Source organism: Oryzias melastigma, linkage group LG20 (assembly GCF_002922805.2).
Source record: "Oryzias melastigma strain HK-1 linkage group LG20, ASM292280v2, whole genome shotgun sequence".
Taxonomy (NCBI): Eukaryota; Metazoa; Chordata; class Actinopteri; order Beloniformes; family Adrianichthyidae; genus Oryzias; species Oryzias melastigma.
In genome coordinates, this window is record NC_050531.1 from 8,824,983 (window position 1) to 8,842,056 (window position 17,074).

The 17,074-nt window shown below is 38.0% G+C and overlaps 1 protein-coding gene across 2 annotated transcripts in view; it reads right to left on the reverse strand.

Moving 5' to 3' along the window:
• Window positions 1–17,074, reverse strand: part of oxsr1b (oxidative stress responsive kinase 1b) — a 35,886-nt gene that overhangs the window by 13,812 nt on the left and 5,000 nt on the right. For both annotated transcript variants that reach the window (XM_036217428.1, XM_024279741.2), the window contains exons 2-4: window positions 12,837–12,949; window positions 8,549–8,657; window positions 2,231–2,372 (exon numbers count right to left, since the gene is read on the reverse strand). In XM_036217428.1, coding sequence (XP_036073321.1) covers window positions 2,231–2,372; window positions 8,549–8,657; window positions 12,837–12,851 — 266 coding nt within the window. In that variant the 5' untranslated portion in view covers window positions 12,852–12,949. The remainder of the gene's footprint in view (window positions 1–2,230; window positions 2,373–8,548; window positions 8,658–12,836; window positions 12,950–17,074) is intronic.

The following is a 17,074-nucleotide window of genomic DNA, read 5'->3' on the forward strand; positions in this document are numbered from 1 at the left end:
ACACCGAACCAGCTCGTCCATGTCTTTAAACACTATGACTTAGAAAAGTCAAGTTTCATAACAACAAAAAACACGAAGCCAATAAGACCGAACATTTAAATCGATATAAGTATCGTCAAATACAATATTGCGATATATCACCTATTCAGTTTTCCCTGCACCCCCACCTTCTGCCACTATTTCCTCAGAGTGAACTGCTCGCATGCATTTAGAGATGACATCACCCCTGCAACAATCCAAACGAGCTCTTTGGTTCATTAAAATTCAAAGAACAAAGTGAAATCTATATGACAGACTTTCTCTACTTAATCTACTTCAGGGTGATAAAACACAAACGTGTGAGGCTGAATCCTTCAAGAGAAGTGATGAATCCCCCCCTCCTCCTGCACTCATTCAGAATATGGAGTCTGAGGATCACTGCAGCAGCATGTAATGCGCTGAGATAAGGTTGCAGAGTGCAGCCCCTCATTAACATTCACAAAAAAGGAAGAAGAGAGGGAGGAGGGGATACAATGCAACACAAGTTCAAAGCCAAAGTGAGGCGGATGGACGAAACCAAAAAAAAAAAAAAGTTGCTTTGAGCTATGAACTCGCAGCCGGAGTCAGAAAAGCGGCCTTCAAACTGTTAGAGTTCGGAGACTTGTAGCAGCTCTGAGGCGTGACTTTCTGAGCTGCTGTGAAAGATGAAGTGGAACAGTTCGCCGTCTTGTGACAAGTGTCTCCCACTGACCCCACAGATCCCGCCATAAGACTCTAATTGCTTTTCTGCCGTCTTGAGCTGGATGAAATACCTCATATGACACCTCCTCCCTTTCTTCCCCCAAGTGGAGCCTCAACTAGGGCTTAAAATTAACCAGTAAACAAGTGAGCCTCACTTTGTTAACCCCCTTTTGTCCTTTTTACTCTCATATCTCCAACTCAGAGGCAGGGAATGGAGCCATCTGGTGGAGTAATGACTTATTGATGTTTTGCTAATGGCTCCTTGCAGACTGCATGGTGTTAAAGGCTGGTTTGAGTCCAGGAAAACATCTCTCTTTTGTTTAGATCAATAATGCTGCCACATTTTGCTGAAACTTGCATCCTGAGGCTTTTACTGTATCACACTCATTTAAACACCGACTTCCATTTGTTTAGATCAGTAGCGGATAACAAATCAATTACTACATCCATCACTTTCTGAAGGTGCCAATAAAATCTGCCACTAATATCGTTGACGCCTTTCACGTAAAAATGCTTCAACATCAGCAGGTTGAAGTGGTTTCAGAGTTACTTAAAATTCTTAAATATGAGAACTGGTGTCAGAAGTGGGCATTTTCACTTTACACTCTTCTGAAGGATGACCACTTGCTGCAGCCTCATTGGTTGAACAGCTTCATCCCCCGTAAATCTGGATGACCTTTAAATGGAAAAGAGGTGATCTGGAAAATAGTTCTTCAGGGCTGTCATCCGTGTTCCGCACTAAACCACACGAAGGGCATACGTTGATTTAAATGGGAAACAGAATGTTTATAAATGGTGTCTAATGCAAACTTAGAGACATGCTCCAACAGGAAGCCTACAGATATTTCCAGCATTAAATTTGAATCTTAATCGATGAAATTCCTTTTCATGGCATGGTTGGTATAAGAGGATGTAACCAACAAACCTGACCATCGTGCACCATTTGTGTGGTGAGGGAGCCACTTTTTAAGTCGATATGTTTGAAGAGGAAATTATGTAAACAGTGAAGTTTTTTTCTCTTTTCTTCTCTTAAAGATGGCAGGGTAGACTGCAGGGCAGATGTTTAAAGAATTCCTGGGTTCTGGCTTGTGTCTGGCAGCTGCTAGTGTGCAGGTTTTACATGGAAAACCGCAGAATGATCAAATCTAGCGTTTTAAAGGTTTAAGCATTTGAATCAAAGTGGTAAGTGTTCAAGTTAAATTCCTTTTTTTGGTTATACAAATGAAATCCTAGCATGCACTTTTTTACAGTCCAGTTGGGAGTCCAGTTGTAAACAAACGGGAACGGGACACAGACAGAAACAAATACAACCTTGTAAACCGACACATCAGTTTGGGAACAACAACAAATACAAGACCTTCTATAATGTGGGAAAAAATAGCAGATGAGAAGCTCCAGCAAAAGTTCCAGACAGGATGTTATTTCTCTAATTCCATTAGTTATTTAAACGAGCCCTCAACATAAGTAGGAAAAGTTGAGTCTTTGTTGTGTTGAGTGGAAGCCAGCTAACCTGTGAATCTGTCCGTTTTTGTGCAGGTACTCCAAACCCTCCAGTACGTCCTTCAACACGGTGGCGATGCTGGCTTCATCGAGGACCCCTGACTTGTGTTCCCCACGTGAGATGATGTGCTTGATCACATCCAGCATAGAGCCTGGCAAATACACAGAAAACCCTTACATTTAGAATCTACAATTTCATTTTTCTTTCCAAAAGTTAAGCATGTGACCGTCAGCAGAAAAGAAGAGAAAGTAGGAGAAAAACACAAAGAAGTACACAAAGTTCCCTGAAAATAGACTGTATCCTCACTTAATTATCGTTTAAAACCAATCATAAATGTACATGAAAGTGCACTTATTTAAATAAAAATACAGTGATTTAATTCAGGAAGTTACTATGCTCAATTTTTCGATAAATGTTTCTATCCAGCTGCAATTTCTCCGTAGAAAAACACTTAAAAATCAACATTTTGATGATATTTTCATAAAAAAATACTCTGGTTAGTAATAATTCTTAAAATTCCTGTGGTGCAGTTTTCCCTCTCTTTTTGGGCCAGAGATCACCAAAATTAAAAAAAATATTCAGACCTAATTAGCTCATGTAAAGCTAAAGTCACCGGTTGATTTTTTTAAGCTACCCGTTTCTCTTAACTTTTAAGGGAAAAAGTTAAGAGAAAAAAAATATTTATCACATAAAATGGTCTTAAATACAATCTAAGGTAAAGAAGATCTATTGATATTCAACAGAGAAGGAAGATTTAATAAAACGAGTTGCTGATTTGTGGAAATTTATTAAAGGCAAAATTACAGAAATGTTTTGATGCCATCTTTATCCAGGTCTGACGAGAAAACTATAGACTTTCTGGGCAATTTTATTAAACAGGGACAAGCCTCATTTATCTTTGGTATAAAAAAAAGTAAAAATAAAAATCTTTATCTCTTTCACAAGTAACCACATATCAGCAACTTTATCTTATTAAATCTTTATGAAATATCTGCAGCCAGTTTAAACTTTCTTTTGCACATAACTCATTACAATGTGACATGGATTTTCTCTTAACTTTACACTTAATGTCAAGGCGGAAGGTAAAAACCAGACGATAACTCCACCCTCCTCTGACTGAAGGGTGCAGTGAATAAATAAAACTACATAAAATAACATAACTGTCCTTAAAAAAAAGGATATTTTTGATTAATAATGATAATAAACAGAAATCCACCGTTTTGACTGAGTTCCTCCTTTGTAAAACAATTCTATTGAGAAATAATTATTATTTTATTATATTCGACAGATTAACCATTCTTGATCTACAACCTGTTTTAGGAGTTAACATGTTCTTGCTAATCATTTTTTTAAAATATTTTTTTTGTTGTTCAAGTCATAAACTGACCAATAAGATGTCTCAATAAAAGTACGTGGTGCCTTCTGGCTCACATGTCAATTGACGGATTAAAATTAGTAGGGGTGCTGACTTCCAACAAGCTCAATCCTGATTGGCCAGAGTGGTTGCCATAGAAACAATGACTCAGACTGGTTAGGACTAATCAGTACTTACTGACATAGTCTGGTTCCATCGCAAAAAAAAAATTGAAACTTCTTGTTGGAGCCAGAAATAAGTAATTTTATATGGATGTCGTCACACTCACTCGGTCCAATTCTCATATACTGTCAATGGTTATGTAATCACCATTTCCATTTGTTTCAAAATTCACTATAAGAGTTTTCTTAGAAACGTTGCAGCAGAAAACTGGTGACCATGCGGAGGATTGCATTAAAAGCCGGCGTGTTGGTTCTGGTAAACCGCTGTTTTGACTTCACTGAATGGAGAGCCAGTGTGTTAAGTGACCTGACCTGTTCAGGGCCAAAAGGACGGGTCAACCCGTGTCCCAAAGCCTGACTGCATTTGCATACAGCAGTATTCTGGTTGAAAAGTCATATGGCTGTCAGAATAGAACTTCCTTTGTGCAACCTTTACAAAGAAAAGAGCACATCTCTGAAAAAAAGAAAAAAAGGTTCTGTATTTGCAAGGCTGAAAGTGGTGCAATACTGGTGAATGGGAACAAAGCAGAGAAGTAAAAAGGTCACTTCCCTCACATCTTCACAATCAGCACACTGCTACGCTGAAGAACTCAAACAAAAAGTGGAAATAACTGCTCCAGTATTTTACTGTGAGGCTACACTTTCTTTATGATTTCAGAACCTCAGCCTATTAAAGCTATAGAACTCTGATGACTGCTTTGTTGCAGGATTGTGAACGCAGCCAGGCAGAGCAGAAAAGCTTGTGTGCAGCATGCACTGACAGCAGAAAATGTGGTCCTGCACTGAGGGAGGAAAGAAAGAAAGAGCTGTCAAGGAACAAATGAGTGAAGATGGAAAAAGGCCTCTCGAGTGTGCATCCGATTGCGTGAAATAGCAGGTCAAGATATCAAAGCCCGAGTGTGTGAACTGGAATGAAGTGAACAGAAGGAAGAGAGACAGCAGAGCAAAGCCCAGGAGGAACTGTGGTCCTAATGACTGTACAAATGTCAGGAAATGAAATGATGTGGAATAATCTGGGTTACCAGAAAGAAGACATGTCTCAACTGAAGACAACTTTGAAAAAATGTGTTCACTTGTGTTCATCTAGAATCCACTGAACTATGAGCTTTAGGCTGTCTGTGTATTATCTTTTGATCTATTGGAAAAGTGTTACCAGTGGTCTTTTAATTAGTCTTTTAAAGTCGTTTTCTAGGACATAGTCTCTGCAGAGTGGCGGGAGTTCATTAAAAGTTCACAGTTGAGTTGTGGGCAGGACTGTTGGTGAAGAGTAAGCCTGCCCCCTACTTCCCATCATCCCTTTGTTTAAATGCTCTACTGCTAGCTTACAGCCTCCAACAACCCCAACCTAACATTTCAGTTTCAATAAAAATGGGAAGCAATTATAAGGCATTAACACGTTAATGTTGACAGTCCTAGTCTTTAAAAATTTTAGGTTGGTTGATAACTACGCAGTTTATTTTATGCAGTTTTTTATGTAAATCTTTTGCAATTGTGCATGATTTTTGTAAGTCTGTGGCTTTTCTCGACCATTCCACGTATGTCTAACAGCACTTTACGCAAGTATCGCTGATGCATAACATTTATTTTGCGTATATGGTGCACATATCGTATTAAAATGACGTAATTGACCCATGAATCATCATTGAATATAAAGCACAAATATTTATTTGTACTTCTGTTGTTTTAACGTGGTTCAATAGTAATACATCAGTGAAAATTTCACATAAAAGACCACAACTTTTATAACTTTTTACACATTTATTCTTGTACGACCAATTTTAAAATGTACATAGTGGCTGTGTCACATGGTCTTTAGAGATTTCCAGTAAGATGCCAGCTCGGAGGAGGTCAACGAAGACGCACATGGATCTAATCAAGCGAATGTGTCAGAATAAAGTGAAACGGAGCTTGTGGGTAGCCGTTGTAGCTTCTACATCACATGAACAAACTTTTTTGACAACTCCTGATTCACAACGATTTGAACAAAAAAATACTCAGAAATGCCATTTTAAGCTTAATTTTTCCACTATATGTCCTCGAGCATCAGAAAAGTGCTACGTTAAAAATACGATTTTCATCAAAGTTGATGCAAGTTAATGTAAAGTAAAGTGTTAAAAGTGTTGGAAAAAGATGTACGCTAATTGCAGCGTTATCATTCCTTTTCAAAAATCAGAATTGATTCTCATGTCTGTATTTTAAGAAGCCGACACTGGCAGGTTAACTGTATACAGTTTGCCTTAGCACTTTCAATGGGAGAAGTCAGTTGTTTTCATTTGAATAGCGCCTCAGCTGAGAAGTTTATTCAAATCCCAGAGTGTAAAGTCAGTCTTGACAGCAGAGAACACCGCAGATTATCCAGACCACTCTGAAGGATGCCAGATCAATCCCCACCAAGTTAAAAGATGGATTCAGCAAGTGTCTTCACTTCTTCAGACTTGGACTATGAAGAGTGACGGTTTAAAAAGCCAGAGGTTCAACGCCTCATCCAGGAACATCCTCTGCACAGTCCCTCTGCTCTTCAGGGCAGAGCTCGGAGATCAAGGGAGACAATGAGAGAAGCAAAAGGCGGGGGAGGATAAGGAAGTGGATGAAGGACATGAGAGCTGTGTGCCAACTGTGCTAAAGGCCTGTGTGGAATGCCAATACAAGCGGGTGGAGGAAGCAGAGAGGGAGGCATGGGAAGGGCTGCAGTCAGGCTTTGAAGCTTTGCTGATCCAGTTCGTTTAAAGAAACCGAGTTATTGAACTGTTTTATTTTCAACATGTAAAGGCAAATAGGGTTTGGCAAACAATAGAATTTGGCTTTGGGAATATAAATGTAGTAACTATTTTGTGAGTCAGGAGTCAAAGCCACACCCTCTCGTCAGTGCCGTTGGCGTGGCATGCGAGTCAAAACTTGACTAAGCCGTTTCATGTGCTGTTTTCAACAATCGATCATTTGCTGGATAGCATAAAGTTTAGCAGTGGTGATTTGATTCACATTGAAATTCTACTAATTCAACTCTCTGGGTCGTCCATTGCAATAATGAAATATTTGTTAAAGACCCACAACAATGAAAATAGTGTTTTTGATGCTTTTAACAAGTTCTTGAAGCATTTTTCTCATAATAGACAACGTGCATAAAATAATTTAAGATTAAAATTGCATTTTTGAGTATTTCTTTATTCAAATCGTGTTCGATCTGGAGCAGATGAAAACCTGCAGTTCAAAAAAGCTCAGGTAGTTTTGTGTCGTAGCGACTGCCGTGGGCGGGTTAAAGTCACCCTGCTCCAATACAATTTTGATGCATCCACTTGCAGATAAATAGGTCCATGAACATCATTATTTTCCTGACATCTGGCTCTAAACTGTACGGCTGGATAGCTCTGAAAATGCACGCCCGTTTTTTGCTACGCTAATGTTAGCTTGGCTCCAATGGCCACTGAATTGAATTCATTTTATTGGATCCAGAAGTCATTTTCCCACTCACTCAGTCCAGTTCTTATAAACAGTCAATGCTTTCCACTAAAAATTAGCACCAATCTGCTTAAAAAGCCCATGATGCAAACTATATAATAAGCCCTTGTAAGGTTTGCAGAAAATGCATTGTCTAATTGGTATGGCCAGAATTCACCACACATAATAACTTTTAAAAGGCTTGACATGAAGTTTGTGCTTTCATCACAGAAAACCTGATTGATGCAGTGTTCTCGACAAACAAGAAAATTGTTAATAAATTATGTAGAACCAAAACAAAAAGGTCTGCCACTAAAATATGCCGGGGTAGTTGGTGATAACACACTTTGTTTTCTTCCCAGCTTAAAAAAAACGAGAAAAAAAAAAAAACACCCAAGCTTTGTTTGATCAATTATGGGGTTTTCAAAAGAAGAAGAAAGACGGCGGGATGGGGGTCAGAGGGCGGGGCTTCTCATGCGTCGTGAAGCCAGACAGCCAGGCAAAAGCTCAGCTTCCTCCAGCCTGGCATGCTGCTCTGCCCTGTGGAGAGCCTGTCTGCAGCCTCGACCTCATTCGAGTCCGTTACCATGGCAGATGCTGCCGTGGCCGTCATTTAATTACTCCACATCATAAAAACTCAATGCCCGCCGTGCAAAGACGGTGCGGGCGGTGTTTGGCTACGGCCGCTCCTGCTGGGAGGACGCCCGTCTGCTTGAGCAGGGCCTTTGGAGAGGACCTAAGTGAAGAAGACCTGGGCACAATCCATTTCAGCAGGGGAGGGAGGAAGCCGTTTTTGTTCTATAAAACTAGCTTCAATGGGTGTCTGAGATGAAAAAAATACCACAAAAAAATAAATAAAAACATCCTTTTAATGTCTACAAACTGGAGATGGGAAAATAAAGTTTAATTCAAAACGAGGGGCTAAAATAAATGTTCGAACTGAACATAAAAAACCCACAATGCTGTTCGGTTTCATTCTAAAGACTTCTTCTTGCGGCTTCCTCTTCATGTTCCTTCTGCTCGTTAATTGCAGCGCTGCCAAACGGTTGCCATGTGGGCTGTTATTACCTGTGCTTTGTCATTAGCTATAGCGCCGTGTGCGCTTACAGCCCAGAGAGAGCTGCAGCAGGGGAACACAATGACAAAATCCCCTGTAATAACAGCTCGGATCACAAGCAGCAAACTGGCCAGATCTTCCTGTTTAAGCTGGTTTATCATCAGCGGTCTTGGCAAAGACTTATAGACATTCATACTACAATTAAATCAGTCTCACAGTTCCCTTTACAGCCATTCAGGTAAGTTTAATTATGAAATGATGGAAGGAAAGGAATATGAATGGAGAAGATTCCCACTTACCGCCGCTGAGCAGCTTCATAACCAGCCACAGCTCATCCTTTACAACGAAGGAGGTGTAATAAGTCACTATATTTGGGTGGTGGCACTGGCTCATGGCCTGGATCTCTTTCTGTTGAAGGAAACCAAAGCAAAAAAAAGAAAATTCAACAACTACAGATACATACATATTGTTTTTGACTGAAGAGATTTATCAACATAAAGAGGAACAGACTTTCAGAGGTCTTATAAGACTCTAAACTAAGGGGTAAGCTCAACAAATATCTAATGAAATATGAGTAACAAGTATAGGGCTGGGTTGATGAAATCAATCTGAGTCAATCTAAGCTAATAGATCAATAATCGATGCATAAAAATAGAGATCGATCTAACGCATAATGCTAATGTCTGCTAGCTTGATGCTAACGTATAATGCAATTTCCCATAGGACGGCTAATGCTAACGCTCAGTCGACCTAAACATACATTGCTGACTAAATGAACATCTTTATATTGTCACAGGTATGAATTCTTCAAATTCTTAAGGATTTTTTTCTTTTTTAAAGTAACCATTTGTGGACTAAAACAGTTTTTCTCAGACTTTCTTCTTCTTCTGAAATAAGGTGTAATGCTTTAGAGCTGTCGCCACCTAGTGGCTAAACTGAAACGCCCTCCAGGAGAAGCAGAACAATCGATAGAGCTTCTCCGTTTGAGAATCCATGTAACACTGTATGCTATTTACAATCTCATTATTAATTTACAGCATGTGAAATCCATCAGATTAATATGAAAATCTTCATAACACATATAGAGATTATTAATGTATTAATTAATGTATATAAACAAATGTGTCTAAATGTGCAAACCATGTAAGCTCAAAATTAAATTGAATCGAATTGAGAGGATTAAAAGAATCGCGGGGGGAAAAAAAAATGGAATCGAATCTGGAAATTATTGGTGATACCAGCCCTGGTAACGAGGAATAAAGAAACAAAAATAAACATCAGTTTTTACTGCAACTCCTTTCACAAAAACAAAAAAAAAATAAAAGGAGGTGTAGTGAAGGCATGTTTGACGCACAGCTTAATAATGTCAAAAGTGGGAGTCTAACGTCCAGCCAGGAAGAATCGAGAAACAGCCAAAACAAAAGACTTTTCTCAAAACATGTTTGCATCTTCTTTTTTTTATATTAATCGTGCAGATCAAAGCCAAAAAAATAAATCTTTTTTTTTTGTTTATCTCTAATGAGGAAAAAAGTCTCTCCCACGCTATCACCTTCCCACAAATTCTGATTTCGTATCATTAGAAAGATCCACCCAGCCATCACCCAAAGGCAGTTTTTATTTTCCTTCATGTGTGGGTGTGCCAACTTTTTTCTAGCAACACATTCCAGTGGAAGGGCTTGACTTAAATCGTTTGAGTTAATGCCTTTGAGTTAATTTTGTGCGTCATGCAAGAGTTATTAATTAGTCTGTGATGACTCAGCTCTGTCAAGTTACTTTAAATGGTCTTGATGCTAAAAATGTCTGGATTTAATGAATGTATGTATACAGATGTGATCCTCAACAGGTGAGTCTAAATGTGACGTTTGCTCACTGAGTTAATAGTAACTTTGACTGGTTTAAGTTTTTCCCCATCATTCTGACCTCCTGAAAACAAAAAATCCCAATTACAGTGAAGGAATAGGTTACTGGAGCTTTGTGTAGACGGAAACAGAAAAGGGTATAATTGGGAGGATTTGCACGAGCAGTTAGCTGGCGTTTGCACACTTTCCAGCAATAAAAACATAAAAAAATTGTTCAAATCAGACAGATCTATGAAAATCATAAAACTATTCTTACAGTTTAAAAGGCATATCATCAGAAAGTATTCACAGGTCTCTCACAAAGACTTTCCAGCTAGTAATTTTGCATACATCGAACACACCTCTGTAATACAAACAAAGCCCTTTGAACTGAAATTACTACTGCTATTGTTAGATTAAATTATGGTCATTAAATATTAACCTGGCATCAGTTAAACCTTTATCAGACTGTTTAAAATTACATTCAGTCTGATGAAAATTGGGGTTTTAACATATTTATGTTGCATTTTTCCGTTGATCGACGACATACACGAAGAAAATTAAAGTCAGAATTGTTTTTCTGATTATTTATTTATTCAATTAATTATGAATTAGAAGCAGGAAAAAAAGCTGTTTGAAAAGGAGTTTATTTGTTGGGTAGAAAATATGATGGGCAGAGGGGCGGGGTTACTCTGCAGCACCAACAGTCCCGCCCACAACTCAACGCATATTTTTAATAAATTATTGCCATTCTGCAGAATTTATGTCCCCACAAAAAGATTTTTGATCTTGAATAATCATAATTAAAATGCCATAGGTTGATCTTTAACTGAAGGAATATCATTTACAAAAATATGTACACACAACACAATACTGTAAGTAAATCAAAACAACCATAACAATATAAGACGGTTCAGCAAAAACAGAAATAAATGACGATTAAAACAGAAAATGAGGATCCTTTGAAATATCACTGTGTCATCAGGAAAAAGACAATCAAGCACTTTTTGTTTTAAGAAAACAGAACTGAAACTTCTATTCTGAGTGACCTGCTGAAGTAAAGCTTCCACCCTTAGAGTCATTTTAACTCCTGAAAAAAGAAGATCTGTGCTTTTTTTTTCATATCAAGTCTTTTGAGCATGTGTGATTTCTGACAAGTATGAATGTGAGCAACAAAAAATAAATAAATAAATAAATGAGCTATTGTAAGAAGCTGAGCAGAGCTCTGGGTCACACTCTGGTGCCACCCATCCTTGGGGATGGCCAACACACAGAGGCCTCTGTAGAGCCAATGTTATGTCACTTTCGGTTACTCCGGCCTCACACACACGTTCTGGATGACTCCGTCTGACTCAAGTGTGCACACACATACTTGCAAAATGTAGAGAAGCAAAAAAAAAAAGTTGCTGACTTGCCATTGTAGTAACATTAATAGTATTCTTACACAATATACAATATTTCTTACTTTTTTTTTAAATGAGAAATACAGCCTCTATGCACTTTCTTTGATTGATAAAAGACCCACTCCAATCTTTATTTAAAGATAAAGAAAGTTAAGTTTAAAATTGCATTTCTGAGTTTTTATTTATTCAAATAGTTGTCAATCAGGAGCAGATGTTAAAAAAAAAAAAAAAGAAAAGAAAAAGAGTATATTTGAGACCTAGAAAATACACTGGGAGGGCCACAAGCCCCCTGCTTTGAGTGCAACAGATAGATGATGGGAAGTGGGGGCGGGGTTGCTCCGTGGCAACTCAGGAGCAAATTTCTAAAGAATTGCTGCTGCTTTGTAGGATTTATGTCCAAGAAAATTACAATTTTTTTTATTTTGCTTAAAAACAACATGATAATAATAATAAAAAAAAACAGGGAAAGCTTTTAAAATAGATTAAAGTAGCACTTTATCTTAAAGTTTTGTGGATTTAAGCTGCTTTGTTCCACAAAGGCTACATTATAATCTCCAAAATATGGAGACTGATGCCAAAAAAGCCAACAATTGTAATATTAAAATAGTTTAAAACAGTTTAAAACTTCTCCTTAAAAAAAGCAATCTGGCTTCAATTTAATGCTTCCTTGAAGTCGAAGTGGGCCCGCAGCAGGCCGTGGAAATGTGGAGGGAAAAACCGCAGGCAGGAAATCCGATAGCGCTCTTTTCCATGTGACTGCCTCCTCCAAGAATCTGGGAGCAACATTCCCCCGATTCATCCAGCAGAATTCATGGAGCTGGTGAAGGAGCTCTTCTTGGTAGAGCAAAGCCAATCAGTCTTTGGACGGCACTCATCTCCAGTGGACACTTGACTATATTTAATCTCTGAACAAACTTCTGTTCTTACTCTGACATCAGAGTTTTGCTTTAAGAACATGGACAAGAACACCTCCACAGTAAATAAAACAACTAAGCAATAGTGCCCAAGTAGTGAGGAGTTTCTGTATGAAATATATCTATGTGCTGCTAACATCTCAGTGATGTATAGAGAGCACTGACAGTATGAAGACACAGTACAGTCAGTGTTCAGGAAGACATCCCACAGCGCTCTAATAGTTTCCTGGCGCTAAGTGCAGCCCTCCTTCAGAGAACAACTGGAATAGTGTTTCAATCGACAGGAATGATTGGATGAAGGCTCCCAGTAATGAAAAGCAGAGGTAGCACTAACTTCCTCCACATGTGCAACACACTTGATAAATCGTCCACTATAAAAAGGGAGGGACGAGTTTTCGCCCAAATTTGTTCGGCGGAGGTTTTGTGACTTACCAGGAGTTCGTCCATGCTGGTCTGGCATTTCTCTAGGTTGATGCGTTTGATGGCCACCTTCTCTTTTCGGGGAATACAGTAGGCTGCTTGAACCACAGCGGTGGCCCCACTTCCTGCAACAGAGAGCGACACATCACCATGGTGATCCTGCTTAGTTCCCCTTCTCCCATGATTCTCTTTAGGTTGGGGGGAAAAAATAACATCTTATAGATGAAATTAAGTGGCATTCCTGTGATTTCTGGATTGAAGCTCATTTGAAAACATGCTTGACTGAAGCCGGGTGCAGTTCACTGAATAACCACTAGGGACTTATGCCAGAACATAGTAAGTCTGTCTTGATTCTCGGTGTGTGTTTTGTATAGCGATACACGTCATTATACAATACATATCTCAATATATCCCAAACAGACAATATTTAGCTATTTTTTAAATTATGACTTAAGAATTATCTAGATAATAATACATTTTCACAAAAGTAAAATTGTAAAATAAATGATATTTAATGATCAGAACTTAAGCACTGCAACTGTATCTCATAAACAAGTTGGTTTTACTCAAGCAAATTCATGGTGCTTTTTTTATTTAAGTGGAAATCAAAAATAAAGCTGAACTGCATGTTTTATTATGAATAATTAATTGAATATCGACTTGGCAGTATTTTAAATCAATACAAGTATCGCGATATTTCACCGAATTGATAATTTCTTACACCCCTACTTGATTCCCAATATCAGTCTGTGTGATATGCATATCGCAAAAGACAGCATTAACTTTGATAAGTGATTGACATAAAGTCCCACTCAAACCATATATTACTTATTAATTGTTCCCAGTGATGTTTGAATTAGGACGTTTTTAACCAAAATCAAAAAGCCTTTGTCATCTTTTAAGACATATTTTATCCACAGCGACAGTAGCTCATTGGAGCCTCCAGGGGGCCGTTGTGCAGCGGTAGGGTGGTCAACTCCTGATTGGAAGATTGTGGGTTCAATTCCCTTGATTTTACATTATAGACACAAATTAATCTGAGCATAATGGTGACTATACCATTTCTATTAAAATCATTACGTCAAAATATAAGTGAGTTGTTTTATTTTGAAAAGAGAATGTGAGAGAATCATCAATTTAATTTCAGAATTTGTAATTTAACGATTACCGCCTACATCTTTCTACTGAGTTTCAGAGAACAAAACAGACTTCTGTTTTCCTCTTTGGTTGGCACTGATACATGGTCATCGACTATGAACCAGACTTTCCAAATCCTGTCTGAAGAAGCAGCTGTGATGGCAAACGAAGCACAAGGCCAGCAGCACTTCATCACTAAAAGGTTTGCGTCAGAAAAAGCAAAAGTTGACACTTATTTGATTTGGAAATCTCTCTTCTGGATTATAGATCGACATTATTCAAAGGTTTTGATCATAGAAAAACTAAATGGCAGATAATGCAGCATTAAAGCACCTCTACAGTCATTTTCTGGATTATTTTAGTAAACAATCATTCAGTCATGACTTTGATAGACTAAACCATAAATTATTTAAAATAAAAAAAAATCCATGTGTGTCAGCAAGTGTGTAGATTGCTGAAGATGTGAATGGCTTTAAACACACCACAGCGTTGATGTACCTGACGTCAGAGCGCCACACGCTCGTAAAACCCTCCGAGGCAGAGCGACCACTCTGCGCGGTGTGAGGTCATTTCATGGCTCCCTTGCTGCTCGTACTCGCAGTGCAGAAGCTGTTTCCACAACAACTGTTGTAGTCCTGATCCTGCGCCACGCTCTCTGGAAATGGGGCTGTGGCGTCTGGAAGAGTGAGCGCCGCTCTGGCCCTTCAGTCAGAACTGATAATGGTATCCACGGAACATGAACAAAGTCTTCTTTGTTTAAGATGCTTTAATAAGTCGAGAATGCAGGGGGATTAAAATTTTTTTTTTTTTTTTAATCCTGTCTATTCCTTTTTATCCAGCTGTTTTCTCCAAGATTATTGCTCCTTCTGGCTATATTCAACATGCACTCCAACTTTTTTTTCTTCTAATAATTTAATAACGTTGTAATTTCCTATGAAAAACAGTAAAGAGTCAATCTGACAAATAAATGCAAGGAATGCCAAAAATATTTCCCAACATGAGCAACAACTATGATCCGGTTTCCTCCAATGACATTGTGGTTGCTCAACTCCGCGCCGTTGTAGTGATCCGCCCTCTTCTATGGAGGAAGCCCGACAGGGAGGCTGTCGGTTCCCCTCCAGCTCCTCTTCCTGCCACCCCACTCCAGTGCATTTTTAAGAGAAGACAGGATCAGTAAACTTGTTTTTTGAAAAAAAAATCTGACATGAATAACATGTCATTTGATAATAAAAAAAAAAAAATTCATAACATCAAAAGCAAAAATTGTCCCTGAACCATGGCTCCCATAAACGATTATTATAATAGTCGACTAATCACCGATGTAAAGCACACATCTTAACCATCATTAGCTTTAAACTAACTAAAAACTAGATATATAGCCTATTACCTGTGATTATGCTAGTGTGAATGCTGTAAGCTGAATTTGGCTGCTGAAGATGCTAGTGCTGATAGCTGAAGATGATGAAATTGATAGCTAAAAATGCTAAAGGTGATAGCTGAATCGCTGAGGCTAATAGCTGAAAATGCTGAAGCTGACAGCAAACTAAAATATTAGTTAAATGCCAAATTAGTCTAAAAAAACTAAAAAAAAAAAGCTTAAATTAGCCAAAATAGCTAGCATGCAGCTGAAATATTGGCTAAACTCCAAAATAGCCTAAAAAAACCTCATTAAATGCCAAAACAGTCCAAAAAACTAGCATAATGCCATTGTAACTTTCCACTTTACTACACTCTGACTCCATATAATATGAAGTAACGACTAATCGACTATTAAATTAGTTGATTACTATCAGTCGTTGACTATTTTAATAGTCGATTAGTCATCGATTAACATTAGACCAGCTTTAATGAAACGCTCTTCAACTCCCGTCAAACTAAATAAATGATGTTTATTGCCTTGCTAGATGCACATAATTTTGTAAATTTGTTGTGTTCCCTACACATTTTATTTTGGTCTGACATAACTTACACACCGTGAGACTTTTTCTCCAATTGAAACTTGAAACTATGAAAACCAAAATGCTACCAAACGGTCGCTTTAAGTGAAGTTGCGGCTGGTTGGATGACGAGATCTGGAAGGTCAGCCATGTTTGTGCGCTCTTCAAAACTGTCAGAGGCAAAAACGATTTGTGTTTAGTTCCGCTTGTTACTTTTGCTTTAAATCATATGAATTATCGATTATTTAAAATTCATTAAATAATTCAGAATTGTTTATGGATTATAATTGATGCATCTAAAAATCAATTTCCTAACTGGGCATGCTTGATTAGGGAATATGGACCAGAGTGTTGATATAGAAATGGGTTGCTGTGCTAAAGACCGACTTTGTTTACCTTTTGATCAATTGTAAAAGCGTTCCTAGTGGTCATTTATGAATGAATATTACCCGTTTTTAGCTAAAGTGCAAAAAAAAAAAAATCTGTTGTTTTTCAGGACATAGTTTCTGCAGAGCGGCAGAAGGAATGCCTGAGTTGATTGGCATGGAGCAACACCACCCCCCCTTCCCCAAGCAATTGAGGAGCAGAGCAGGGAGCTGGTGGCCCGACCACCTTATATTTTCTATGTCACAAATACAATATTTTTCAAATTTTATATTTTCTTCCTTTTGCTCCTGATTCACAATAATTAGAATAAAGAAATACTGTTCTGAATATATCAGAAAAAAGCCACAACAACATATTAAAAAAAAAAAAACACAATTTTTTAATTGGTGTGGGCCTTTAAATTTCAGGGAACTGCTGAATGTAAAAACACTTTGTTTGCCAAGAAACTAGAATAATGACAGAGATCAAGCATTTTTTAATTTTTTTTAACAGTTTGGCATAATGTTAGAAGATGTAAATGAATTCCAAACCAAGCCTTTCAGATATTAATGCACAATGACAGCTCTGGTAAGCAGCTGGAATGGTGATAAAGGTTTTTTCAAAAGTTGATTTAAAAAAATGAGTCCAAAAAAATGCCCAATCTGTCCCTCACATAAAGACCCACACTGAAGAGCAATCACCTAAAACTTCAACAAACCAAAAAAGAAAGTATGCCAAAATTGATCTTAATAAATGACTGCACTGATCGAATTTATCATTCATCAGACAAAATAAAAGTTAATATTTTCT